The sequence below is a fragment of the Aspergillus oryzae genome, chromosome 2 (genome assembly GCF_000184455.2).
Source record: "Aspergillus oryzae RIB40 DNA, chromosome 2".
NCBI classification, from domain to species: Eukaryota; Fungi; Ascomycota; class Eurotiomycetes; order Eurotiales; family Aspergillaceae; genus Aspergillus; species Aspergillus oryzae.
Window position 1 is genome coordinate 3,049,086 of NC_036436.1, and position 27,520 is coordinate 3,076,605.

Sequence of the window (27,520 nt, forward strand, 5' to 3'; positions counted from 1 at the left end):
TGGTGATCAAGGTCTTTATGGTACATATTAGCTGGGGATAGGCGATGGATATATGTGTGGTCAGCTATAGATACTCAGAGACTTGGAGTAAATAATTGCTCTGAAAATAGCTACCACGTATTAAACTAGGGTCTATCCCTTGTTAAGAGAATCATAAGGGTAGTAGAAGGTAAAATGTTGTTTATAGTTTATTTTTAATATGAGATATAATTGTAACTGATTTACCTGATTTTCACTACCTCTGGGGATACTTGGTATTTCAAGGTGATTGTCATAAGTCATCAATTCATTTGATATATTTTGTATCTTGGTATCAAATACACAATAATGTCTACAGTCTACAGCTTGCCCTTCGCCGGACCACAGCAGGCCGCCGGTTCCGGGTGCTGCGTCGACCTATTAAACGACTGCGAGGATTGTGGAACGTCCAGCGCCGGGTTCTTCGTGAAGAACCCGTCGGGCTTCAACATAACACTAATGCGCTCCATCGGCATGACGGGGAAGTCTTCGATGCGGGGGTTGTGGGTCAGGCCGAATGCTACTCACGTTAGTTTTCCATCTCTACCAGGGGTGAGGCGTAGACTTACTGTGCCAGAGGACAATGTCTTCGTTTTCTACCGGGTCATTCCGTTGCACCCATTTCTCGACACCTTGGCTTTCCTTGCTTTGGTTGGTAAATTCGCCCGCTGCGAATAGCTCATCGTCCTGGTACTTGGTTACCCAGATGGGTTTGGTGGCAAAGGCGGCACGCTTAGCGCCGAAGGACTTCGGGCTGGCGAGGAGCATCTGGCTGGGTACGGCTTGCAGTTTATATGCAATCGGCTTGTAGGTGATGGGGTTGATTTGGGAGTCGTTGCGGATTTTAAATACACGGTGGCGGTCGACACTGGTGTTGGCCGTTCCACTGGTCCGTACGACGGTTTGCTCTGTCGTGTATCCCACGTTCCACGGGTTGTTTTCGTCTTCGGGCATAGGCACGCTGTCCTCATAGTAAACCGTGTTTTGAAACCCGTCCAGGGCGGGATCCATCCGGAATGAAAACATGTGCTGGTGGTAAGGTGCCATCACGCCGGGGCCCACGTTCGTACCCCACGGAACGGTCTTGCCGAACTCCTCATTGTCAAAAGGGACGGTGGAGAGAATGCCGGTGGCTCGCACTTCTAGTTCGATGTTGGCTGCTTGGTCGAAGATGAAGGCGAAAATGTATTCATAATTGGCCACCGTGCAGATCATCTGTATAACTAGCTGGCGGTTACGGACAACTGTTGCGGCCCCTGAACGGTAGTTGGTGTGTTTATGCTGAAGCCCGTTGTCTTGCTCATGGAGACAGATGACGTTGGGTAGATGGATTGGGTTGCCCTTGGAGTCGGAGCGGTAGCCGTCGAAGTACTTGATGTGGCCGAGACAGTCACATCCCAAGGACAGTTGGTTGGCGGTAATACCGAATCCAACATCTCCAACATCAAATGCCTGCTTGCGGTGGTAGGGTGCCCGAGGGTCACCGTAGGGAACGGTCATCTCCGATACGGAGAGACGGTAAAACACATTACGTCCATCGTAGGTGAGGTTGTAGATCACCAGGCCCTCACGGCTGTTGAAACCCACGCGGAACCTCCATTTCTGCCAAGAGACCACATTGCCTTCAACGTCGAAGGATGCCCCATGAGGCTGCTGAACAATGTACGGCTTAAGGTCGGTACGCAAGGGCTCCTGGAGGAGGTCATGTGCGTATTGGATGGTTTCAACGGGCTTCCACGGCTGGGTTTCCGTGGTTTGAACATCGCTCCCACTAGGAAGATAGTCCATGCGTACAAGCTGTTTGGTGAGTCCGTCAAATACCGGGGAGAATTTGCAGGGTGTGGAGTACTGGTTGTTTTGAGGATGGTCGGTGGCGACGATATACATGTAGCATTGGAACAGACGACGAGTCTCCTTCGGATCATCTGTTCCATAAATCCAGGGGTCGTTGCAAACAGTAACCCCCTCGGGTAATTGCAGCTTGGCCACTTCGGCCTGGACAGCAGGATGGTTCAGGCACAGCTGCTCCATTTCAATCATCTCATCGACATCGACATTGGCCTGGACATGTTAGCTTCACAGTGCAACATCACCATAGTGTGTATAAAATACCTGAATATCTTTAGGCAATTCCTTGGCCGAGATGACGGACTGTTTCCCTGCATCCAGCAATGCCTTGTAGAATGCGCCATTGTCCAATCGATGGAAGAGAACCTGCAGCAACCGGGTTGGCCGGCGAGGCAATGGCTTGCCTAGTCTCTCCGCTTCGATGAAAGGCACCACTTCCTTCTTGATTGGCTCCTGAATATCAATCTTCTTGTAACGAAGAGAGACCCCGGGAAAAGCGGCCTGAACGATCTTCGTGGCCAACTGGATCTCCCCGGGGGTAATGGGGTCAAACGGATGAGGGAGTGACGCCATTGTTCTTTCACTGATAGAAAAATAAGAATGAAAGAATGACAATTGATGTGAAGTCAGAGCCCGGGCCAGGTCCGGTTTATATAGCGGCACCCCAGATATCCCCTCGTGGGTCCTGAATCCTGATAATCTACAAAAGGGATGGATAAACGGCGGTAATTTGGCTTTAAGCCCCTTTGGGAATTGACATCTGTGTTAACCGGTGGCTGATTGGTTCATACCCGACTCAGCGTATCTCTTGCCTAAAGAGGTTTAGCCGGTATGTAACCGTTCGCAGCGCTTGGACAACTCCACAGTCTCTTGGCCAATGATTCACTCCTTCGGCAGAGATACCCGCCATTACTCCGTAAGTACTGATAGGTTAAATTGGCCGGTTGAGCTCGGCGACGTTGTGTTCCTTGCTTTGGAAGGGTCAAGGTTCTTTCCACAGTTGTATAGTACAAAGTCACAAGAGAAAAGTCCTATATCCACTATAGGGTATTAGAACCATTCACTATGACTGTCCCTTTGTGAACAACACATTTGCCTGAGTCTGTACTATGTAGAACTGTAACTCCAGCGTCAATTAGTCTCTATTGTACTAGCAATATGTCCATTCACTAAGAGTATAGAAAGCCTATTTTGTATAAATGGCTATCTAATCTTATCGCTTTATTCGCTCGGCAAATGCCCTAATTCGGGGTTGACTATCAAACTGCGGGGTTGCTGACTCACCACGTGGATACGATCAACAATGAATGGACCGACTGCAAAAGAGATATCAGTGTCTTTTTCCTGGCTACAATAACATAGTCCGGCGCCAAGAGTCATTGATGATCAATATGGATCGTTCTGAGCGTCCAAAGCGGACCTCCAACGCGTAAGTCTCCAAACCGAGTGCTTATCAGTAATCGAATCTGACTTGCCACAGGTGCAAGCGATGCCGATCTCGCAAAGTAAAATGCTCCGGCACACATCCTTGTGATAAATGTCGACAGCGGCGTCAGGATTGTGTGTTTGAGGATGATCGGAAAATTGTTGTCTCAGAGGAGTACGTCCATCTCATGACTCAGAGTTCATTGTCGTTGCACTACATTGACAATGTTTCAGGCTATTCCTATCCCTAAAACGAAGGGTGGAGGAGATCGAGTGCACCCCACCTCCAAGGAAACGGACTCGTACTTTGGAGAGCAGTAGTGTGGGTGGAAGCACTTATGGTAACATGGGTGCAACCAGGCCACCGGATATATGCTAACTGACACCAGTACGAACATCAGAAACACCCCAGGAACCTACTCCAGAACAATCAGGAGGCAACCGATATGATGAACGATTCGCCTCCAACCCTTTGGCCTTGGCATCGCCTGGCTATGTCAAGCATACTGGCCGTCGGCAGAGAACGTGGTGTATGTCACTTGCTGTCACGACCCGCCACAGAAGCTGACCAGTCTAGTGTTCCTCGGACCTACATCTACCTGGTCCTTCAGTCGTCGGATCCTTAACACCATTCAAGCGCGTCTGAGTCCACACAACTCAACACCGCTACCCCTCGCTGTGGATGGCGATGCTTACCAACTCCAGTGGCGACAAGCCAGCTCCGAGGAGCTTCCTGACATCAGTGGACTGCCATCCCTGGAACATGCAATATACATACTGAACACGGTTCAGTTCCATTTTAGTCATTTATACTTGTTGTTTGACGAAGACGAGTTTCTTCGCCATCTGTACGAGTTCTACGATAACGCCGAAGTGAAGGTACAAGAGAGCCGTCTCTGGTACGTCCAGTTCTTGATCGTATTGGCGTTTGGAGAGGCTCTCTTAGCACCGGTACGAAAGGTTTCCAATGCTGCCAGCTGGACAAAATATTTCTTACGGGCTATGTCTTTCCTCCCTGACATTACAGGCTTATGGCAAGATCCTGTTCTAGCTATCGAGGTTCTCACTCTCATCGGACTTTATTTCCACTCGATCGACATGAGAGATACCGCATATTGCTATGTAAGTTGACGCTTTTTCTTCTGGATATCCAAGCAGCTAAGCAGTGTAGATCGGGCACGCCATGCGCATGGCATTGGTAGAAGGTCATCACCGCGCTCCGCCAGTTGAACAACTGGGCCAAAAGCTAGTGGATCGGTGTCAGAATATATGGTGGACAGTGTATATACTGGACCGGAAGTTTTCATCGTTGATCGGCTCACCCAACGCAGTCAAGGATCATGAGATAACTACTCCCCTATACGATCCGAAATCGTGTCACCAAAAGGAGGCCGCATTGAGCCTGCATGTGCGGATAACACAGGTTATCACTCGCGTACTGGACAGTAAGTAGGACCACACTTTCAATTGTATTCTGATCTGACTAGGCACATTTCAGCTGTATATAGCCCAGACGGAAAGCTAGGGGGCATCTTCCTCCGAAAGGTTCGGTCAGTCTTGCAGGAAATGACGGACCTTTCACGCGAGTTGGAGGATGTCTTCGCGCATCAATTTTCAAATTCCGTAGAATCGCTATCTGGCGTCACTACGCGGCTGACGTTATCCTGCCACCAAGTATGTGCTTCATGGAAATTCCACAGACGGCTCTCCTAACAAGGATAGTGCATCATCGTCACTACCCGACCACTCGTCTTAGCCCTGCTCTGGGAACGACTCAGCTGCTTCGAGCAAGGCGAGGTGTTCCGAACTTTATCATCACCAGTACAGACCCTTCTGCACGCATCTACCGACTCCGCATTAAAATCATTAAGAATCCTAACCGCGCTACGTGATCAAAACCTCCTTGGTTCGTCTTCTCCGCCAACACTAACCTACAAATGACAACTAATAGGACCACCAGAAACCTTCCTCCCCTTCGACCTAGAAAACCTCTTCTCATCCTTCTTCATCCTATCCCTTATATCAGCCATCCTCCCGGACATCATCCCCGACCCCAGCTACCGAGACATGGGTTTCAGTCTACTAGACGACATGATCGCCCGGGGAAACCGCGTAGCACAGCTCCGGAAATCCGAGATCGTGCAACTAGAGGAATTAGTGCAGCCATTGCTCCAGCCTCACCTGCAACCCCTAACACCTGGGAGTAGTGCAAAGCAGGCAGGCGAGGAACGAACGTCAGAGCAGGTGAATGATTCCGTGGCTGTTTTGAACGCGGGTATCAGCCCGGCTCTGTCGGTGCCAGAGGCTGCGGATGTTGTTCAGGATGATGAGATGCACTTCGATTGGAGAGATTGTGGGCTGTCGTTGGATCAGATGCTCTCTGTTACGGACCAGTTGAATGCGAATAACTTAGTTTTGGATGCTGAGAGGGAGGGATTGCAGACTGATTTGTGGTTGTGGAGTGATGGGTAGAGTGACTGAGGGAGTTGGGTTCTTGTGTATCTTGGTCTCTTTCCTTGTAACTATTATATGAGAGACATACATTCTATGAAGTCATGAAGATAATAGAACGCACGACCCAATTCTCTCACCCATTCAAAGAAATACCTTCTCAATACCACATATACCTGAAGAAAACTAAACCAAAGTAATCAAAGAACCCCAATAAGAATATCATACCCATAACCTATATCAATACCATATCCCCTCATCTCGGATACCCACTCCCCCGACAACAAGTCCCAAAGCACTGATCTCCTATACCCAGCCTCAGTCAGCTCTCCTCCCAAAACCAATAACAAAACAACATACCATTATACAAAGCCTGTCCACCACCAGACCCTTTACCAGTATCCATTCGATCCCTAAAATAAGTCAATTGTAGATGCCTTGACGTTTCTCAAAGCACAGCACACGATCCGTACTTGGCTATCAATGTGATCTCCGAATCGGTATCAGACACTCCGGTTGCACTTGTGCGGTCTGATCTATGGAGGAAGGATTGGATCTTTGTCTTTAGATTCTTGGAACTTGATTTCTCATTCATTATGATATATTTTCACCCGGTAGGGAAATTCGTAGGGTCTGATTGTGGAAGGTAAACTAGGGAAAGAAGATATAAGCCCTGGGAGTATATATGTATGTTCACAAAACATCATCTCCAGCTCGACACGACAGATACGTATATTTGTACGTACACCTCATAGATCCCACAAGATCTACACATCTACCTCTCCAACACCATCATTACTTAAGAAAAACAAAACAGACGCATACATACCTTACTGTAGTATTGATCATCACACCGCATATCAGTTGCACAACACAGCCTGAGTGGAGAAACTCCAACGTTTCGGGGAACCCTGGATCTTATTGGTCCACGCGGTCCATTTCATTAGATCTGGGTGTTCGCCGAAGTCCGAATCCACCAGGCAATCAGGCTACTACTGACAGAATGTGATATTTTTATAACTAGTATGGGGGACTGACGTCAGATGGGATAGTAGATGAATCCTTCTCTCTCTCTCTTCTCTCTCTCCTTTTTTGTTTTTATTTTCTATTTCCGGTGTCGGGGTTAGTGTTTGACTATGGTCCCTTTTTTGTGGTTACCTTGGAGGCTTCGTAGCAATCGATGTAAAAGTCTTGGTTTTGATATTGGGACCAGTTTTAGATTTTATGGTAGAGGTTTTCTTATAACTTCACTTGGTATCCAACCATATATTATCTCCATCCCACTCCACTAAAAGAGACCATATAGCACTAAAGTCGTGCCTTATACACATTATCACCAGCATCTTATATATCTGGACCTAAGTAGGTTGGGCAAACCGGAGTATACAGGTACTATGACAGCACTCGACGCATTCCGCGATACACACAAGAAGTAATTCTTCCTCTATCGTTATAGTAGATCTAACCACCTCACAACATTCTCTTCTATTGTTACATCCCTAAAACCTAATCCTCAAAGCCCACCCCGCACAAACCCCCCTCGCAACAGCAAAAGCAACAGTAGCCGCCAAATAAAGCACACCTCCAAACACAATAAGGCCCCAATAATCCCCTCCATTATTCTGTTGAATAGCACCCGCAATAGGGATCCCAGTTAGAGTACCAACACTAACAATGGTGAACGTCGTCCCATTTCTCTTTCCGTAGTCTTCTGTCGCGCAGACCTGTGAGATACACACAGGCGTTAGACTGATAGCTGCTCCGCTCCAGAAACCAGAGAGCACAGCGTAGCATATAATAGCGGCTATGTTGACCCCTGCCTTCAGCCAAAGACCTAGGGTTAATACTCCGCATATGAACGATGTGAGGACCATTACGTTGAAACGGCCTAGATGGTCTGCGATGAGGCCGGGGAGGAAGCGGCCTGGGATGGCGCCGAGGTTGAGGAAGACGATTAGTGGGTAGGAGAGGGTGTTGTTTATTCCGACGTGGACTGCGTATGAGGCGATGTAGGTGATAGGGATGAAGACGGCGAATTCGACTAGGAAGATGGCTGCTGTTGTGGTGGCGTATTTGATATCCCTAAGGGCTTTGAAGTCAATGGAGGCTCCTGCTGTTTCGTTGCGTGGGAGTCGTGTTTTCATGAGAAGACAGGCTAGTGTGCAGAGGATGGCGCATAAGAGTGCGATTATGCGGATGGCCCATGGAAATCCGATCTTAGGGGCTGCGAATAGTATTATTATGGGGAATATCACGCCACCTAGTCCGCCGGCTGTGCAGGCGATGCCTGTTGCGTAGCCGCGGCGGATGTTGAACCAGTGTCCGACGCATGAGACTGCCGGTGTGAACAGTGTGCAGGCTGAGAGCCCGCCGAGGACGCTGAAGGATAGGAAGATCTGGTAGTACTCTACTTTTCGTTAGCCTTGTGATGTATAATGAGGTCCATAGAGTATAAGTGCTAGCAAGGAGTGACATATATACCTTCACTAAAGCTGAAGCATATCAGTGCAGCTACAATTCCAATTGACCCAGGAATAACGACATAGGCTGGTCCATATGCATCGAATATTGGTCCTGCACATAGTTCAGTAACTGTTCCTATACCTGACAGAACCTCACCCACCGGCTTGTGCTCCAGCAAAGTAAAGGAAGAACCCATAAGCGCCATATATCCAACCAATGCTTGATTCGGAGTAGCCCTGAAGCTGGTGCGTGCTCGTCCAGGCGTGTAGAATACCCAGGCTATTCAACAGGCCCATGGATGGGATCATAGCACACCACGCTCCGAAGACCACCAGCCATGCCCTGGGCCCTCCCTCGGGATAGCTTTCATTATTTGCTAGCTCGGGGCTTTCGGACGTTCTTGAAGGAGCCGAGCTCCGATCTTCTTTGCTTGACATATCCAGATCAAGGGGAACAGCAAACAGGAGCAGATACCTGAGAGAGCAAAGTTGTCGGGGGACACATTGGAGCGATTGACACTTCCATACCTACCTTTATAAATGACTTTCGTGTCAAGTTGCCGCCTCTGTGGGACCGACAAGTAGACTCGGTATTGGAGCCCCATCTTAGAGACCGACCTAAGAAGCCGGTCTTAGTAAATGGAACCGTGTAGGAGAGACATAAAGAGGAAAAGACTCCATCTAGTTTAGTGGCCGATGAAGACCAATATGGGTGGAGTGAGGTAAAGATACTTCTTATGGAGAGCTCGGGCATCTCGACCCTTTATTGGCTGAATTGAGCCGATAGCCCTGACCGGCGATCTGTCAGGTCCACGCATTATAGATCATGGTTATTATTTGCAATTTCGGCGTAGTAAAGGGAAATGAAACCCGTGCCACCTTACTAGGAGGACTCAAAGGACAAGAGACATTGCAAATTCGATCTAGAATGACTTCGACTATGTCGGTGGTGGCAGTCTAAACGGTAGTGATGTCCGTGGAGACTTAATCGTACTAAAACTTCGGCAGAACCTTCAACGGTTCCTGCCGAAGTCTACTTCAACCTGGAACTAAGCCTAATATGGCTTGTATATGACATGATCGGATTTATTCCTACCAGGTAATACTGTCAATTTAAATATAATACCAGTATGTTAGATACAAGGGTCGAGAACTTGTAGCTGGAAGATTAGCAATATGAAGTCTCTTGTGCATCTTAGTAGTTACACTTTAGAGAGCCTAGCTCTTTCCTAGGTGTCTGTCCATCTAGGGCCAAATTGATTGTCACCATACTGCGGCTTAAGCATCCCCATTATGGGGGTCTTTGGACATAACGAGCGTTTCAACATCTATATATCATAACAACCGTCAGTGTAAGTTACACATTTATTCATGTATGACAGACAGGCCATGCGATTCAGGAAACCCCGAAGAAAGTCCTGCAGAGTCTCGACACTCCAAAGACCTACCAGTGCGTTTTTTCGGTAAGCGCGGCATGCCACGTAGCTTTGAGACAATTGTAAAACGCTGCAACAGTTTCAACCTCTTCTTATCCTCACTCGAGTATTGAATGTAGCGTTGTAGAACCTTCACCTTCCTTTCCCGGCGGAGCTCGTCACCCAGTCTAATAAAGTCTGCGTCGAAACTCTTTAACTTTTCATCGATTAGAGTTCCAGACGCTGGAGACTCATTTGCATATTGTGTAGTGTAGACACATGGGTAGAATAGTTTCTGCTGTTCAGGGATATTGTTCTTTTCTTGATGGTTGTTTTTATCAACTAAAGTATCAGATGGTTGTTGGGACATCTTAGCTTAAGATACGTAGGATGGGTAAAGGACGATATAGCAGAGATTCAGGAAAGAGGAATTGCAGACAAGTTATACTCAGCTAAATCCAATGCCACCTGATCGGTCCTTCAGCAGAAGTCATTAAATTCATGCATACGTGGACAGTCTGTGCGACATCCGATCATCCGGTAGAATTTGCTGCCTCTTAGTACGTAGTTACTTTCTTTTATTAGCCTATAATTGCTTGCTATGCAAGATTATTTGGTATGAATGTTGGTTGTATGTCAAATTTTGTCTATACAGTCTACTATGTACTTATTTTCAGGATTTGGTCGTCACAGATAAACCAGACTCTGGGGTAAGTCATAGACTGTGAACACGTTTCAGATTGGTTTCAAATGCCACGGTTGAATACCACCTGCTCGCTTTCACCTCCTCTTCCATGAAACCTTTCTTCCAAGCGATCGGAACTCATTACCAACCTCTGTGGGAATACGCCCAATGCGAACGGGAGAGCGAAAGCCGACGTCAAGAAAACCAACCCTAGAAGAGAACTTAGTATATAGACCACAGACCATACTCCTAAAGGCTAACTAACCTATATTGATAGGCATCGCAAGGTATGGACGCTTCTTCAGCAACTCCGTCTTCTGGAAGCGCAGAAGAAGGAGAGGTGGGATGACCATAACCGGCGTAGAAGTGACAACGCGACTAATGGCCGTCTCACCTACCGCGATAGTTGCAGCCTTCTGGCTCTTTCCCAGGCTTGTCGCCGGCACCTTCTCTCCAGTGTTTCCTTCACTTGTTGCTGAATTGAATGGATAGACGTCGATTCCTTGTCTGATCTCCTCGCTGCGCATGAGGAACACGTTGAGCGCACCAGCACTGGCAACAGCTGCGAAAGGGACGAGGCGTCCTAGAATCACTTTCGTACTTGGTGAAACCGACTTTAATCTTGGAACGATGGAATTCAGTCCGAGTGCGACCGAGCAAGAAGCAGACACCGCCATGAAGTACGATTTGATCATTCCCGTGGTGGAAAGAGGGGTTGATTTGTTCGCGTTCGCACTGTTAATGGCCACATTCAAGGATTGGTTGGCGATCTGCCAGGCTAAAGTGCCTTTCCACTATGAAAGAAATCGTATTAGCTTTTTATGCATTACCAGAACGAGGCAACGCATGGTCTGGATTCACCTTCATCCCCGGAATAAGCATGCCCGCGGTAACAAACAGATTGGAGAAGACATAACACGACATGCGGAATGGTAGAAGCACTGGCTCTCCTGTATCGGGATGCAAGGTTGAATCGACAATCTTCTTAGCCTGCCACAATTCTGGGCTCATGCTCTGGATTTGGCCCGATCTGTACTTCGTGAGGAGGTCTTTGGCATTTTGCAGTCTGGCGCTTGATGTAAATAACGTTCTTGCGACGTCGTATTGTTAGTTAACTGATGTCACATTATTAAAGTATGAATATTGAATTACCTAGGGTCTGAAAGGTCTGCGCATTGACGAACACGTCCCAGGTATGTCGAAAGATCATACTGCGACGCGGGCAGATCCCGATTTCCTGGAAGTGATGCAGACATTCTGATTGTGTCTGACAAGCAAGGATGAATTGATAAACAGAAGGAAAATGAGATTTTTCTTTAATATACAAACTGCATGAAGCCTTTTTTTTCGTTTGGGCCTCCTAGGGAGCCACTCTTGCGCCCTCCGACAACACATGGATATATATGTGGCTACCGATACGATCCACCAAAGGCAGAAAATTGTTCTCAGACGAAGAGTTCAAAGTTCCGTGTCTGCTCTGATAAGGTTTGTTGTTTGGTCTTGAATAAAAACACGGGTCTCCTTTGAGAAGGTTTCCATAGTTTTGAGAGGGTAGCAGGGGACACGCACCTGACCAGGGTTGCCCTTAACAGACGCACTAGTAAAACCTGCAATGTCTGCCACAGCCCCTACTGCTCAAGAACCAAATACAGAACATTTCCTGCGATCCCTTTAGTCGCTGCATTGACTACACTAGGGGGCCTGATTGGAAAATTGCTCAGGACCCATTGAACTGACTACTTGCTTGCGCCTTCTTACAACATTGGTCCGAACCAAGGCTTCAACGAATCAGATCATTATTTCGCCGAACATTGTAAAGCCAGTGTAAAGCCAAATATGGAGTCAGCAACTAACCCTCATATCCCGAGCTATACTCGCCCCTATCGTTCTAAGAGACATCCGCCTTGTGACTCATGTCGTCGAAAGAAGTTAAGATGTCAAGCGGAGAAAGGAAATAGTTGTCAAAGATGTCAAACTTCTGGTTCTTCGTGTACTTTCGGTGGCCTCCAAGTTGTTCATCAGCTATCGGAAGCACTCCCCGATGCGAATCAAGCGTCTCCTCCTTCGGCCCGACAAGTGACGGCTGTACAGCCCGTAGAGGAGGCAAACCTCACAGTCAACACGGATGACTTTGCCCGATGCCACTCAGAGCCTATCCTCTCCTTAGGCCCTTCAGCTGACCCTGATTCAGGAGAAGTTCCCTCAAGCGAACCCATTACGACGACTCCAGCAACTTATCACTTTCCAGAGAGGCCTCCAGCTCAGGCGATTCAGACGTTGGATCAGTTGAAAGGGTTCTCGTATCAAGTTATTGGGGCATCAGGCGAATCAGACCCATGGCTTCTGCGACATTGCAAGTTCGACGACCATGGTTTTCTTCTTTTCCATCAGGTACATTTCCGAAATGCGGGAGGGGTTCCGCTTGACGAAAAGATCCCCGTTCACTTTCTAGTAACTACGGACGACTTGTATGGGTCCACAAAGAAAGAAACAGCAATTCCCAGGAGTCAGAGCCTAAGGGATGAATTGAACAGCCTGGTTCCCCTAGACTGCGGCCAAAAGCTGGTAGCCTTGTTAGTGGCCTCCACTTATGATTCAGCAGCATCAACTAACATAACAGGTTTATGAAATTCATCTTCCCAACTCTTCCTATCATCTCTAGGTCACTATTCGGTCTTACCTCTACTCGTATCACACCCGATCAACATGTTCTTAACAACATGCCGGTCCATCTTCTGGCCGCCATATACGCTTCAGCACAACCCTTTGCCAAGTTTGACGAGTATCTATCAGTTCTCAACGCTTATTCAACGCCGCCAACTGAGCAGCTCTGGCGCATAGTGTGGGAGATTCTCCTACAAGAAATACACACCCCTCACTTAGCATCCCTGCAAGCGGGACTTCTTTATTTGCACAAAGCACCCGAAAAGAGTCAAAGTGCTGTTGCAGACAGCGCATCTGTATGGTCTTTTGTGGGATTGCTCGTCGGACTCGCTACATCGCTCGGTCTTCAACTGGAATGTGGGCCAATGGGCCTTCCGGCCTGGGAGCGGAGACTGCGGAGAAGACTGTGGTGGGCGATTTATGCCGAGGACAAATGGAGAAGCCTCCTGATGGGTCGGCCCCCTTATATCAGAAATGATGAGTGGGATGTAACAGAGCTCGACGACAAAGACTTCCACATTGATGAAGCGTAGATCGTCTTGTTGCCGCCTCCAAGCAGCCCCCTGGCACAAGATGTACTGCAAGCGCAGCAATTCCAATGTTTTGCCCGTCTGTCTCGAATAGCAGACGAGGTGCAGCACGACCTTTAGTAGGTGAAATCTTTACCATATCGAAATCGTATCATTGTTAACGGGCATTTCGATAGCGCTCTGCGGTCCGCACAACGCTTATCATCGAATTTCTCGGAATCTCTCAAAACCGCTCGTCCACTTCTTCAAAGGCTGAGGGAATGGTACGTCCACTTACCAGCACCGCTCAGACTGCATGATAGGCTTTTCGCATCCATCGACGGGACAGGTCCACAATTAACCTGTCTTCATTTTGCTTATACGCTGTTGGAAGTGTTCATCTTCCGCGCTCTTCTGCGACCTATAGTCCGATCAGCTACTCCTCCACCCTTATTCGAAGAGACAGAAGCCTCAACCAACTTCACCACAGCCCTCGATGATTACATCTTTCATATCATGGATCCTGACGAAATCGAACCAAGCCCGGCAATAGACCTGTCAAACGAGAACGGTGTGGGTTGCGCTGTTCTCAAAGCGGCCGAGAACTGCGCAGCGAAGATGCTCCGATTGGTGATGAGGATGGCATATAGTGACTTGGCCGGGTATTGGTTCTCATGTATGTGTCTTCTGACTCCTCATTGTTCTATGAGCAGACATTGTCTAACATGCTATCTGTTCCCAGGGTCTCGGATCGGCTTTGCGACTGTTTCCAGCTTCATGTTACTTTTACTTGTGCAAGCACCATCCAAAGATCATGCCATTAGGGCCAGACGATTAGTGCACATGTGGCGACAGGCCTTGCGAAGGCAGAGCGAGGGTTCTTCGTTGATGAACCTGGCTCTGGTACGGTTGGATGGAATCTACTGGACCGGACTGTGCCGGAATTATTACCTTTCAAAGCATGTCAAGGAAGCGCTTGATGAGACCGTGTACCAGTAAAGGTGCTTGTGTTTTCCTGGGACACTTTACGAGTGTGGCGAATATTTCGGGTATGGGATTCAAAGTATCGAGTCATGCTTCTTTACCTTGTAATTTTCTCTTTCTTTCTCGGGTATATATATTCCTAGAATCAGAAGTCAATAAACCGTACATGCAGAACAGGACTGTGAGATATCAAAAAATCCAACGTACCCTGCTATATTGAAAATAAATTGCAATCTCTTGTCGATCAAAGTCGATCGGCCGAATGGGCTACGTCACAAGCGAAGAGGGCCAACAGTAGGTTTTTATTGTTCTTATTATAGGTCGGGGTTCTAAGTTATGGTACCCGACGGAAAGCGAATCTCTGGAGGTGGCGTATAGCTCCCCCCTGTTAGCCATGGAAGGGCCTGGCCATCGTTACCCTGGAACTGGTGGCACTTGCGGAGTACTCTCATATTAAAAGTGTTTGGGAGGAACAAAATGCAGTCAGGAGATGGAAGGAAAGTATAGTTAGTGTATGATTGGATTCTGTGGAGGAGGGTCGCATTATGTGCGGCCGTTGAATGGAGCAGGATGCTAAGACTGACCTGCAAGCGATCAGCAAAGAGTAACCGGAATCAGTATGTGCCTTCCGAGTGACTTTTGACGACCAATTGGGTTAGTCTCCACCGTTGAAGGATTTAAAACTAAACAACTGTACAACTGAAACGTGAAGGACAAAGAAAGTCAATGATATCTTTATTTTTCTCCTATCTTCAAGGGGGGAAAATGAATAAATAAAAATTCTCTCAGTCAATACTACCCTACTACATAAGTAGTGTGAAGTATGGATCCATGCAAAGGAGTACTACATAGTACATACTAGTACATACCACCGTGTGTACATAATTAATGTTATGTAATATGTACACCTGACTAGAATGCATCCTAAAAAGGAATGATTCAAGGTCACCTTTTTGACTAGTGCCCTCAAAATTCGGATGGTTGAATGATTGGATTAAAAAAAAGGGTCAATGTCATGATTGTCTAGTATGTCGATGAGAATACAGAGTCTCCGCTCATTCTCTCCTCTTTTTTTGTTCGACGATCGCTGCAGGTTGATTTGCCCCTCCTCTTGCATCTCCAGCAGCCTATCTCCATCTTTTCCCCTCCATCCTTTCCTCGCACGTTATCTGCATCATGAACGCATTGACCTTTCTTTGCAACGTTCACTCCTTGGACGCCAGAACACGACGAAAGGCAAAGAGAGAATAACTCGGATGTAATTAGCTGTCCCTTCATGACTGGCGACAAATCTACTCGTAATGATCAAACCATGTTCTTTACTCTTAAGGCATTAAGGCAGAGAGTACGAGAAGTGGATTGTTGTCTCCACATCGACATTTCCCCTCCGAGGTGATTGCACTTAGTAGATGTCTTGTCGGCTGTTGTTTACGGTCAGTGTGTCAGAGAGGAGCTCCTGGCCTTCTGCCCTTCCCCTTTTTAGCTCCTTGCATTATCGGAGGTAAAGCTGTTTAACATTGCCATAATGTGTACCAAAGAATTTCAGAAGGGGAGGACCAAAAAAAAAAAAAAAAAGCAATGAAAGGAATTTGAAAAGTAAAAAAAAGCAGAGGAAAAATGGCAAGTTGTGGCTAGTGAACGGTGACCGGTGGTTCGGACAGCACAGGAAAGGCCAATGGCGGGTGCAGATACCAAGTCAGTGACCCCCCATCAAAAGTCCCACTTTTCGCAAGAAGTAGTAAATTACCCAAAACTTAACTGAAGGGAACTGCCACCATCTCTTTCCCTACTCTTTCTCTTGACCTCTCCCAACCAAACGCCGTCCAGGTTAGACCGTCATTTTTTTCCCTTCTTTTTTTCTTTTCTCTTTCTCTTCTTCACCGTTATTCTTACTTATCCTTTCTCCCGGAAATTCCTCCTTCTCGATCCCGGTGCGTAATTGACCACCGACTTGGATGTTCATTTTCTTGTTCTTTTCATACTCTCCCGCAGCCGTTGTTCTTGAGGTTCTGCGACGTGCTTGAGCCTGTTGCTTGTTCGATCGGTCGCGACCCATCTAGCCCACGATGGACGGTGGCCAGACCACAACCAATGCCGCCCCCGCGGGCAACTCCAGCGATTTTGTAAGTGTTGATCTTTTTGACAATGATATCGATGATATTGTTTCTCTTTATTATTATTATATTATTGTTACTCTATTATTTCTTATGTCTGGAACAAAAACCTACACTATTCGGTCACAATCACTGACAGAATGCATAGGTGCGGAAACTTTACAAGTGAGTTTGATCTTCTCCTTTTTGTCTCTCCCTCTAAGCTCTCCCGTCGACCCGACTTGATACGACTATATACCCTCCGGTTCAAGATGCCCCGTTTAGTACTAGAACGGCTTCTTCCTTTCTGCTGTCCGGTCACTGACCTTTCTTTCCAAGGATGCTGGAGGATCCGTCCTACGCGGAGATTGTACGGTGGGGTGATGAAGGGGACAGTTTTGTCGTCTTGGAGGTAATGCATCCCTCGTGCCTTAGGCATTCACGGTCGCTGTTCTCCGGCTAATTGATTTTTAAATCTGGTCGCAGTGCGAGAAATTTACGAAAACCATCCTTCCTAAGCATTTCAAACATAGCAACTTTGCCAGCTTTGTACGACAATTAAACAAGTACGACTTTCACAAAGTGAGACAAAATAATGAAGAGAATGGTCAATCACCGTACGGCCAGAATGTAAGACTGCGATACTTGGTGCTGGTGGCTTCACAGGGTTGTCTGACCAGGAATCTAGGCATGGGAATTCAAGCACCCCGAATTCCGGGCGAACAGCAAAGAATCACTCGACAATATTCGACGGAAGGCGCCTGCCCCTCGAAAACAGACCCAGAACAACGAAGATTCCGTTCCAACGCAACAGATCGATCTCCTGAACCAGCAAATAGTGGCGCAGCAACAACAAATTCAGCATCTCTCTGATCGTTATGCACAGTTAACTGTTGACCATCAGATCATGCTACAGGAGGTTATGAGAGTCCAGAAAACAGTCCTCAATCATGAACATGTCATTCACCAGCTGATGACATATCTACTATCAGTAGATGCTCGTCAACGGCGAGACAGTAAAGCATCCGGACCTTTCCAGGCACAAGGTCAAGGGGGCTCGACCTTAAGCCCTTCCCAGGTGGCGTCGATGGACGATGAGCCTTCGTCGCCCTTGCAGCACGCGTCGAAGCTTCTTAACGATATGAATGCTGAAATTCAGTTCAACCTCGGCGGCCTTGATTCGTTAGGGGAGCCACCCAAAACAGGTCCTGTTGTGGCCACGACGCCCGCAATGGACGCTGCCCCGCGGAATGGTGTGGTGCGACCGTCAACTGCAGCCGCTGCGACCCCTGCAAACCCAGCCAACCCGACGAATGCCGCGACCACAGCCTTAGTATATCCGAAGATGAGCGGCGAGATTGAACCTGTCGTATACCCGGTGGGCGCTACTAATGGTATCGATCCGATGTACAGCGAGCATGTTAATAATGTGCCATACCCAATGCCGCCCAAGCAAGAAGTTGACGACGCTCGGAGACAGTTCGCAGACAATCGGAAGAAGAGTAACCATGTTGATCCGGGGTGGATGCGTAGTCCGCATATCTTGCTGGTCGAAGATGATGCGACGTGTCGTCAGATTGGCGGAAAGTTCCTATACTCCTTCTCTTGTGTCATTGATACTGCTGTAAGTTGGCTTCACAGGTCATCTTTTCCAAGCCTGGTACCCTGACTGATGGTAACGTAGTTCGACGGACTCGAGGCGGTGAACAAAATACAAGATGGCTCCAAGTACGATCTTATTCTAATGGATATAATTATGCCCAACTTGGACGGTGTCTCAGCATGTCACCTCATTCGGCAGTTTGATAGGACGCCGATCATTGCCATGACATCCAACATCCGGAGTGATGATATTCAGCTTTACTTCCAGCATGGTATGTTAATCTGCTACTACGAGCGGGCTCCGAGACTATCCTCCTAACATTGACCAGGAATGGACGATGTTCTTCCTAAGCCCTTCACGCGAAAGAGTCTACTGGATATGTTAGAAAAGCACCTGGTTCATTTGAAGACCATGCCGCAAGGCATGGAAACCGCCCAACCCACGGCGGCGGTTACAATGGCTGCGCAGAGCTCGGCAGCCCAGTCTGTCAAAGAGGATAGTTCTCCCAGCCAGTCGCCAGCTACGTCCATAAACAATTGGCAAACACCCGGCCAATTCCAGGGCATGGCCGCGGTTCACCCTAACCTGCAGCAGGTACAAGGCCAATACGTACCTGCAACTCCTGCTACTGCCGCTGCATATGCGGTAGACCAAAATGGGGTGCAGTATCCGACCGCTCCTGTGGCGCTCACGGCTGCGGCTGCAGCTGCAGCGCGGCCGCAACCACGACGGCAGGTCTCCGACATGGCCAGTGCTGCCGAGAACCCCAATCTCGCCAAGCGACAGCGTGTATATGCGCCCCAACCTCAAGCGATGGTCAACCCTGTACAGGCTGCACGGACTGGCTGAGCCTCGCCCATCTCCCCAATGCTGTATATCTCAATCAACAAACCAACAAACTACCTCTCTTGCATTCCTCTCCGTGTATCCTCAATCACTATATTCCCCTTTCATGATTGCTATCTTGGTTATAATGAAATCTCTACCCGTACGATACCGTTGACCCATGGGTGGACTTTTGATAGCTTACGGCGTTTTATGAGGCCTTCGGTTGTTTGTCTTTTGTTTCTCGCGGATACTCTCAGCAGAAATGTTCGTGTCATTTATAAAGGGATATAAGGGAGTTGAACTATATTAGGGCCTGGGCATTCAGACTGTTTTGGCGCATTGTTGCTGTAATTACTTGAACATGTTACTTGGGTAAAATTGTCCTTTGAGTGGGATATCCACGTTGGCGCAATTTCTGATGTTTCGCATTGGAACACAATTTGATGGTGCTTACATACTAGCTAGCTGTACCTACTAAAAATACAGAACACACGCAACCATTCACCTACCATTCTTCAGATCAGTCATCCTGCAATATATCCTCCACTCAGAAGCCCTTCCTACACTGTGCGCACACGTACACAAGTGGGTATGCTTCGTCCGGAACACATATCATTCCACACTCTTTGCACTACCCCAGCCCCAGACGGACCGGGTAATCCACAGGAGCTTGGGAGCTTCCGATTGCCCTTCGACTCGGGGGGAAGATATCGTCTGACCGGAACTCCTATTTAATTTGACGTACAATAGAGATGCATATTAAGGTTCTAGACCTTTGGTTCCTGAACAAGGGATACTACCAGCAGTCCAGGAGGGCCTGGGCCTTGGATGGTGTTCTGGACTCTTTGGGGCTGAAGCTGGTCCTTCAGGTTGTGTGTGGCTAATGCTCCCAGTCACGTGGGTCACGTGAAAGGAACAGAACTTGGGCGGCAAACCTCGCAAACAGATCAAACATGCAAACAAAAGGACGGGAGTGGGATGAATCATTCAATATGGCTTGGCGGAGTTTTTGCGTCGAGGGGAACCGGAAATAATTGCTTTAGGTTGTGCAAGCGGATTTATTGTTGGTTTTCGGTTTCTTTGTGAGCCCGTTTATCGCCTGGGCTTCCTTTACCACAATACATCCGCTCTTGCTAAACTTTTTGCAGGAATATTTGACCTTTCAGTGAGGTGGGGGAAATTAGTTACTCATTGAGTCGCAGTATGTGGCATTTGATCTTTCCGCGCAACTCACGCTTACCATTGATTTAGCAGATGGGTCCGAAGCAGAAAGGCGGTGGCTCCAAGCAGAGGGGCAATGCTGCTGAGGAAGTAGAGGAGACGTTGCAGGCTGTCGTATGTTGTCATTCTGGAAAACCACTCTTGCGACTGCTGGCCATCATAGGACAGCGGGGTGCACGATGATCGTGTGGCTAATGCTTTGATGTTGTTTAGGTTCTTGCCGACACCTTCGAGACGAGATTTGAACCCTTCACTCTTGACAAGCCCCGGGTATGTATCTAAGACAAGCTATTGATGCGAGGACGGATGTTGCGGGGAAAACACAATAATGGGTTATGGGCTGACACAGACGGTGACAGTGTCTTTTGCCGCTAGCGAACACCCCCTTGATTGAGTATACATTGGAGTTCCTTGCGAATGCCGGTGTCGAAGACGTGTTCCTGTACGGCGGAGCACACTCGGATCAGCTGGAGAAGTATATCAAGTACGTGGATGACGCCCTCTCCTCTCATACGCAGTTCACGGCGATACTAATACTACGGTGCTCTAGTGCGTCAAAATGGAGATCGCTATCGTCGCCGTTCAAGCAATTGGCTTTTCTCAAGTCCACTTCTACCTCCGTCGGAGACGTCATGCGCGATCTGGATGGAAAGCATCTCATTACCGGAGATTTCATCGTTGTGAGCGGAGATGTCATTAGCAACCTACCTATTGAAGGCGCTTTGACCCAACATCGGGCTCGTCGTGCGGCAAACAAGGATGCCATTATGACCATGATCTTGCGGGAGGCCGGCAGAAACCATAGAACCAAGTCTTCCTCTTCTTCACCCGTCTTCATTATTGACCCTACGAAGGACCGCTGTCTACATTACGAGGAGATTGATCACCATTCACGAGAGACGACCCGTCTCAATATCGACTCTGAGATCATTCTTGAGAACGCAGAGCTAGATATCCGCCAGGATCTGATTGACTGCGGCATCGATATTTGCACACCTGACGTGCTGAGTCTCTGGTCTGACAGTTTCGATTATCAAACACCTCGGACGCAATTCTTGTATGGTGTGCTGAAAGATTACGAGCTGAATGGAAAGACGATCCACACACATATCGTCAAGGATCACTACGCGGCTAGAGTGAGGAACTTGAAGGCGTATGATGCCGTTACCAAGGATGTTATTTCGAGGTGGGCGTACCCTCTGTGCCCCGACACAAACCTACTGCCGGGCCACAATTACGAACTTCGGAAGGGAAACCTATACCAAGAGCAAGGCGTGACCTTGGCTCGTTCATGTGTTATCGGCCGGCGGACAGTTATTGGACAAGGCACAAGCATCGGAGACAAGACGACAGTCAAGGATACGGTTCTGGGAAGGAATTGCAAGATTGGTAAGAATGTCACTTTAGACGGTGCCTTCATTTGGGATGGTGCTGTGATTGGCGACGGTACAACTGTACGCCATGCTATTGTTGCAGATAACGTCCAAGTTGGTAGCAAGTGCATCGTCGAGCCCGGGGCTCTCCTCTCATTTGGAGTGAAAATCGCCGACGGAATGACCGTCAGCGAAGGCAAGCGCATTACCAACGCCCCAAGGGAGGAAGATGGGGGTGCACCGGAAAGTGAACCGGAAGTCGTCGGTGAAGGCGGCGAGGGTTATGAATATGTCCCCTACGAAGATGAGGATGACTCGGATACCGAGAGCAATGCCTCATCGGGATTGGGTACGTTCCCATGTCTACCTACTCCCAGCTCGGTTAAAGCTAACAGGTTCTTTCCGCAGTTTACAATATGGCGCAGCTTTCACTCTCCACAGATTCCATCTCGACCCTTTCATCTGATGTCTCAGACTACGGCCACTCCCGTTCAGGAAGCTTTAGCAGCTCAGGTGGTGACGATGACGAAGAACATTTCGTTCATGACGCTGCGACTAGTGTCTATGACAGCTTGCGCGATGGCGTCACATCAGATGTGGTGCAGCTGGAACTGGTCAGTCTACGTATGACAGCCAACGCTTCTGATCACCAAGTTCGACGCGCCGTGGTGTCGGCTTTCATGAAGCGTACTCAGCAATTGATGGAAGGTGGAAAGGCAGCCGGCGACATCGTTAGAGAGCTCTTTGGCAAGTACCGCGAAATCATCGAACGGTCCTTGTTCGACCGCGACCGCGATGCGAAGCCTGATCAAGTCGACCTATTGCTTTTGTTACAGCAAGATCTCGTACACCGCAACCGTGGCGATACAGTCCTCCTGTTTGTTGCCAAGGAATTATATGACCTAGAAATTCTAGAAGAGGAGGCATACGAGCAGTGGTGGGATGACGAGAGGTCCTCCAGTACAGACGAGATGAAACAAGTGCGCAGCCAGACCCAACAATTCGTGGATTGGCTGGCAAACGCTGAAGAAGAGGAAAGCAGCGAGGAAGAGGATGACGACGAAGAGGAAGAGAGCGATGATGAGTGATCTGATATAGAATTGGAACGTGTTATGAACGCGAATAAACAAAAAATGAACCCTTATGAGTGAAAAATAAAATGCATTGCGAGATATCGTGATACATTTACATAGTCGTATTGTAATCTGCTCAACCACTGGAAAAGAGACAAGATGAATGATTTGGCTGCCTGGTTGCTGCCTAAGGTTATAGTCTTCAGTCATTTGCTCAGGTCATTAGGTTGAGTCATGCTTGCTTAGGGCTCGTGCCTAGTTCCTCGTAAGATAACAGAATGACCAGGAGATCTTTGCCGGAGAGGTAATCTGACATCATTGGTGCCCTTCGATCTATTTATGCCAGCGAACCAAGATCAACCATCTATCATACTACGGCCACCTCCGAGCCTGACAAGGATCCAGTTCCAATCAAAGACAGTATAAACTTGGGACTGCAGAGTACAACATTGCTTCATTGCGTTTACCCGCTTTAGGTTGCCTTTTTGCTGCCTTCCCCCACACGGATATTCCGTGGCATTAGCATCAGGTCATTGGAGACCCCTCATACTGACACGTCCTTATAAAACTGTAAACTTGTCTGCTTAGCAATCCCGCCACTGTTTGAAAATTTTTCTTTTTTTTCTATTGTCTTTGTTTTTTTCATTCTCTTCCGAAGCAACCTCTTTTTTTACTCCAGACTACAGGTTGGTAAACACTGGAGCTCAGCTTTCCATTTCCCGTTGTTTTCGGAAATACCGCGCTCTAGTGCAATTTTACCCCCAAGGAGAAGAGCAAACCTGAGGCTTGTTCTTCCTAAGGCTCCCCCACTCTCCCCGTGACGTCCGTCCGCCTCCCGTCCCTAGTTACATACATCCACACCCCTCTCCTCTCCTCCAAGGCCCAAAAAGGTGCCAGCGTCGATAAGCTATTCACGCCCAACGATAGATCGCCTGAGAGCTAGTGCATGGTCCTGCTGCTGCTACTGCACACTCCAGTCTCCCGGTCTGCCCTTCGTGTTCCTCGTCACCCGTTGGATCTATCAGCCCTCCCCAGGTTGATTACCCACCTTTGGTAAGCTGCGCCTTGTGTTGTCTCGGAAAAAAAGAGAAGGTCTCGACGTTAGATCTCGGGACCTACTTTTTTTTTCGTGCCAGCACATACCGGCTTGCCGCAACACCACTGTCTTCACCACGCCTCCTCAAACAAGGAAGCGAAAGGCGGCCGAGGCGGCGATAACAGACTTTCACTCCGCCACCAAGGATTCCGTCGCCCGTTCGCAAGCCGCCACCAGACCTCCTCCGCGGAAGTCTGCTCGCAAGACGAAAGCAGAATCTCCTGATATCGCAGAACTTAACCCCGCCCCCGATCTGACCTCCGTCGTGTCAGGGGAGTTCTCGGTTTCCGCGGAAAAGAAGGGCCCTGATCTGGTTACGCCGGCGTCGACCAGTATGGAGTCTGATGATGATTTTATGAGCGTTGCGTCCAGCGGCGATGACTTTTTGGATACCCAGGCGAGTGATGATGAGAGTCTAGGGGAAGGTACGTAATGTTGCGGCTCAACTCAGCTTGTGACGAACTTTGGAAGGTGATCATGACTGGATGCTGACGATGCCTCTTTTTCGCTATTGGTAGATTTCGGTGATGATTTCGACGGCGGCTTCTCGAAAGATAAAGACATCGTCGCAACCTCACGAAAACCTTACGAAGTTGAATTTAAGGTCCTAAGCCCGGATGATATTGATCGGGATCAGAATCAACAGATCAACGAAGTCTCATCGATATTAAGTCTACCGCCGGAATCCTCTGCCATTCTTCTACGGTATGGACGATGGAACCGGGAAAAGCTTATTGAGGGCTACATGGATCATCCCGAAGAAACTCTGGAGGAGGCCGGGTTAGGGACCAACTTTGAAGGCACACCAAAAACTGAAGTAATACCTGGGTTCGTGTGCGACATTTGCTGCGAAGATGGCGATAACCTGGAGACATACGCTATGCGATGTGGACATCGTTTCTGTGTTGATTGCTACCGCCACTACCTTGCTCAGAAGATCCGTGGGGAAGGAGAAGCGGCCAGGATAGAATGTCCGGGTGATGGCTGTAATATGATCGTTGATTCTAAGTCGTTGAGCCTACTTGTCACACCTGCCCTCAAGGACAGGTGAGTCCACTTAGCTAGGATGCAGGTCGATACCATCGCTAACTTCCTTTTAGGTATTACACTCTCTTACAAAGGACCTATGTCGATGACAAGGAAAATCTCAAGTGGTGCCCAGCTCCCAACTGTGAATACGCTGTTGATTGCTCGGTGAAGCAGCGCGACCTCCGCCGCATTGTACCCACCGTACAATGTAACTGCAAGCATCATTTCTGCTTTGGCTGTACACTTAACGACCATCAACCAGCACCTTGCCAGCTAGTTAAGATGTGGCTCAAGAAGTGTGAGGACGATTCGGAAACGGCCAACTGGATCTCAGCCAACACAAAAGAGTGCCCTAGGTGTCACTCGACGATCGAGAAGAACGGAGGTTGCAACCATATGACGTGCCGCAAATGCAAGCATGAGTTCTGCTGGATGTGCATGGGGCTATGGTCCGAGCACGGCACCAGCTGGTATAATTGTAACCGATATGAGGAGAAGTCAGGATCCGAGGCACGCACCGCACAGGCGAAGTCCCGGGCGTCATTGGAGCGGTATCTCCATTACTACAACCGATATGCGAACCATGAGCAATCGGCCAAGCTCGACAAAGACCTATACCTGAAGACGGAAAAGAAGATGACGAGCCTCCAGTCGCAGTCGGGTTTATCGTGGATTGAAGTCCAGTTCCTCGACACCGCGTCTCAAGCCCTTCAACAATGCCGACAGACCCTAAAGTGGACCTACGCTTTTGCCTACTACCTTGCACGTAACAACCTGACCGAGATCTTTGAAGATAATCAGAAAGATTTGGAACTCGCGGTGGAGAACCTCAGCGAGATGTTTGAAAAGCCTGTACCCGAACTAGCAAACCTCAAGGTGGACATCTTGGATAAAACGGCCTATTGTAACAAACGGCGAGTGATTTTGTTGAGCGACACTGCCGAAAACCTGAAAAATGGTATGGATTCTTGTCATGAACCCCGGTAAATTTGGAGGTAGCGAACTAACTGATGTGTTTCTCCAGGCGAATGGTCTTTTAACGTGGAGTGGTAGATTAGAGCGAATCGTATAGAAGGGAACGGGCTTAACCACTGGTGGTCCCCCGCGACCATCCCAAAAGACCCAGTCATTCTTTTGCTTTAACGACGTGCATGACAGCGCATATGAATTCTCTGCGGGAAAGTTTCACTGTGAACATTTAAGAGGAGCTTTTCGTGGGTGTTATTTGCATGGTGATTTGCTTTGCGTGTATCAATTATCATCTACTATAGGGGAACGTTCAGATTTATATTCAATTCTACTACTGTACTTGACATCTTGGGCGGTTATGTATGGCATCGCATCTAATCCTGTTTGCGTTATTTTTGCTTTTTCTAATTGTCATTTTCTTCCCTCTCATTTTCCAAGAATCCATGCCCAGATTAATATCTTGGTATATAGGTAAGGGATAGTATGTAAACCACCACGTAGAAGTGGGATCCGCGGAAATGCCCGACGCCAAAAGGACTCATGGTTGCCTAACAAGGACGAACATACTGCGGAGTAGGTACTATACTCCGTAAGAACCCCCAGACAATATAGTCGGGATTTACAACACCTGTACTAAAGAAGAAAAGCTCCAGAAACTACTGAATTATACATTAGTCACATAATGTCATGCACAGACTTTACATACAGACAGGATCCCCGGTGAGCCGCGGTAGTTCGCTTAGGGTTAGAATCCTGACTGAAGAAAGAAAGAGTACGGACTAATCAGAACGGAGAACCGCGGGAAAGAAACGATGGAGTCCAAAAGGATTCGGGATGGATCAGATAAGAAAAATCAGAAAAGGGAATAGTGACCTTCCTCTCTCGGTGACTTTTTAGGAGAGCTTCCTCGGCGGAGGGACGGGAACATTCCTCCGTCATTCGGCACTTCTGCTTCTTTCTATTAGTCAAGTGTGGCAATCGTGTTTGGTCCTTTTTAACCTCTTCTCGTTTGTCGTAGGTGGAAATTGGTGAATCTGTTTGGTATTGAGCCGGAAGGTTTTCGGAAAGGTATGAGTCAACCTGGGAAAAGGTCAACTGGTGTCAAATGTCAATGGTTGGGATATGCTGGTTGAGGGTTATAAACTCCGTCATCGGACCAGGCCGGTCGCTGATCCTGGTTGGTTTTAGTCTAGCCGGGGGAAGCTGATTCAGCAGGCAAAATTTCCCAAGTGACATACCTTAATTAACTAATCTTTTTTTCTTGGGGGGAGAGAGAGCGAGAGCTGTACATGCGAGGAGGAAAATCACAGATCAAGCAGATTCAAACAAAAAGACCGAGGGGAATAGTAAATCCAATAACAAACCAATAAGCACTAGAAATGTAATTGATACTTTGTGTCAGGAAAGAAAATTCCATGGAGGTTCCTTGGGTGATTCTATTAATCTAAAATGGATCAGATAACATTTAATCGACCTCCATTTATCCAGCGTTCGTCGAGCCGACCGAGAGGACTTCCATTCTGGGTAACAACTTCTAATCCCCGACTAAACATTTTAATTTATTTTATTTCTTCCCTCCCTCTTTCACATCCTCTCAACTCATTAATTTTCCTTATTCCACCTTCCTTCTGTCACATTGATCCTCTTGCATTCCTCTAGTGGTCGAGACGGGTCTCTTCCTCTATACTTCATTTTCCTCCTTGTTGTTTTCCCCTTCCTCGGAATCGGCCCTACTGATTTACCTCTCCACTCCGCAACTGGTCCGGGTTTCTTC

The 27,520-nt window shown here is 48.1% G+C and overlaps 9 protein-coding genes across 9 annotated transcripts; 6 read left to right on the top strand and 3 right to left on the bottom strand.

Moving 5' to 3' along the window:
- Nucleotides 1–338: 338 nt before the first annotated feature.
- On the bottom strand, nt 339–2,439 carry AO090003000356 (copper amine oxidase; the record flags this gene model as incomplete). Its single annotated transcript, XM_001819494.3, has 3 exons — nt 339–538; nt 588–2,079; nt 2,131–2,439. The coding sequence occupies 3 exons, from the start codon at nt 2,437–2,439 to the stop codon at nt 339–341; spliced, it is 2,001 nt and encodes a 666-aa protein (XP_001819546.1).
- Nucleotides 2,440–3,257: 818 nt separating this feature from the next.
- AO090003000357 (putative C6 transcription factor) lies at nt 3,258–5,763 on the top strand (the record flags this gene model as incomplete). The annotated part of the gene is made up of 7 exons (XM_023234854.1): nt 3,258–3,295; nt 3,347–3,466; nt 3,903–4,413; nt 4,463–4,736; nt 4,813–4,965; nt 5,048–5,197; nt 5,243–5,763. 7 exons carry the CDS (start codon nt 3,258–3,260, stop codon nt 5,761–5,763), a joined length of 1,767 nt encoding a protein of 588 aa, XP_023089931.1.
- A 1,478-nt stretch (nt 5,764–7,241) lies between these two features.
- Nucleotides 7,242–8,410, bottom strand: AO090003000358 (uncharacterized protein; the record flags this gene model as incomplete). Its single annotated transcript, XM_023234855.1, has 2 exons — nt 7,242–8,149; nt 8,224–8,410. The coding sequence occupies 2 exons, from the start codon at nt 8,408–8,410 to the stop codon at nt 7,242–7,244; spliced, it is 1,095 nt and encodes a 364-aa protein (XP_023089932.1).
- Nucleotides 8,411–10,365: 1,955 nt separating this feature from the next.
- AO090003000360 (sideroflexin family transporter) lies at nt 10,366–11,560 on the bottom strand (the record flags this gene model as incomplete). The annotated part of the gene is made up of 4 exons (XM_023234856.1): nt 10,366–10,514; nt 10,570–11,098; nt 11,166–11,376; nt 11,457–11,560. The coding sequence occupies 4 exons, from the start codon at nt 11,558–11,560 to the stop codon at nt 10,366–10,368; spliced, it is 993 nt and encodes a 330-aa protein (XP_023089933.1).
- A 1,368-nt stretch (nt 11,561–12,928) lies between these two features.
- AO090003000361 (fungal specific transcription factor domain-containing protein) lies at nt 12,929–14,476 on the top strand (the record flags this gene model as incomplete). Its single annotated transcript, XM_023234857.1, has 3 exons — nt 12,929–13,497; nt 13,528–13,617; nt 13,675–14,476. The coding sequence occupies 3 exons, from the start codon at nt 12,929–12,931 to the stop codon at nt 14,474–14,476; spliced, it is 1,461 nt and encodes a 486-aa protein (XP_023089934.1).
- A 2,418-nt stretch (nt 14,477–16,894) lies between these two features.
- On the top strand, nt 16,895–17,427 carry AO090003000362 (heat shock factor family protein; the record flags this gene model as incomplete). The annotated part of the gene is made up of 3 exons (XM_023234858.1): nt 16,895–16,966; nt 17,041–17,184; nt 17,221–17,427. The coding sequence occupies 3 exons, from the start codon at nt 16,895–16,897 to the stop codon at nt 17,425–17,427; spliced, it is 423 nt and encodes a 140-aa protein (XP_023089935.1).
- Nucleotides 17,428–17,476: 49 nt separating this feature from the next.
- Nucleotides 17,477–19,006, top strand: AO090003000363 (response regulator; the record flags this gene model as incomplete). Its single annotated transcript, XM_001819500.3, has 3 exons — nt 17,477–18,178; nt 18,239–18,428; nt 18,486–19,006. 3 exons carry the CDS (start codon nt 17,477–17,479, stop codon nt 19,004–19,006), a joined length of 1,413 nt encoding a protein of 470 aa, XP_001819552.3.
- A 1,233-nt stretch (nt 19,007–20,239) lies between these two features.
- AO090003000364 (translation initiation factor eIF2B catalytic subunit epsilon) lies at nt 20,240–22,667 on the top strand (the record flags this gene model as incomplete). Its single annotated transcript, XM_001819501.3, has 5 exons — nt 20,240–20,320; nt 20,420–20,476; nt 20,566–20,690; nt 20,757–21,928; nt 21,988–22,667. The coding sequence occupies 5 exons, from the start codon at nt 20,240–20,242 to the stop codon at nt 22,665–22,667; spliced, it is 2,115 nt and encodes a 704-aa protein (XP_001819553.1).
- Nucleotides 22,668–24,082: 1,415 nt separating this feature from the next.
- AO090003000365 (RING finger protein) lies at nt 24,083–25,830 on the top strand (the record flags this gene model as incomplete). Its single annotated transcript, XM_001819502.3, has 4 exons — nt 24,083–24,173; nt 24,267–24,795; nt 24,849–25,735; nt 25,802–25,830. The coding sequence occupies 4 exons, from the start codon at nt 24,083–24,085 to the stop codon at nt 25,828–25,830; spliced, it is 1,536 nt and encodes a 511-aa protein (XP_001819554.1).
- Between the last annotated feature and the right edge of the window lie 1,690 nt (nt 25,831–27,520).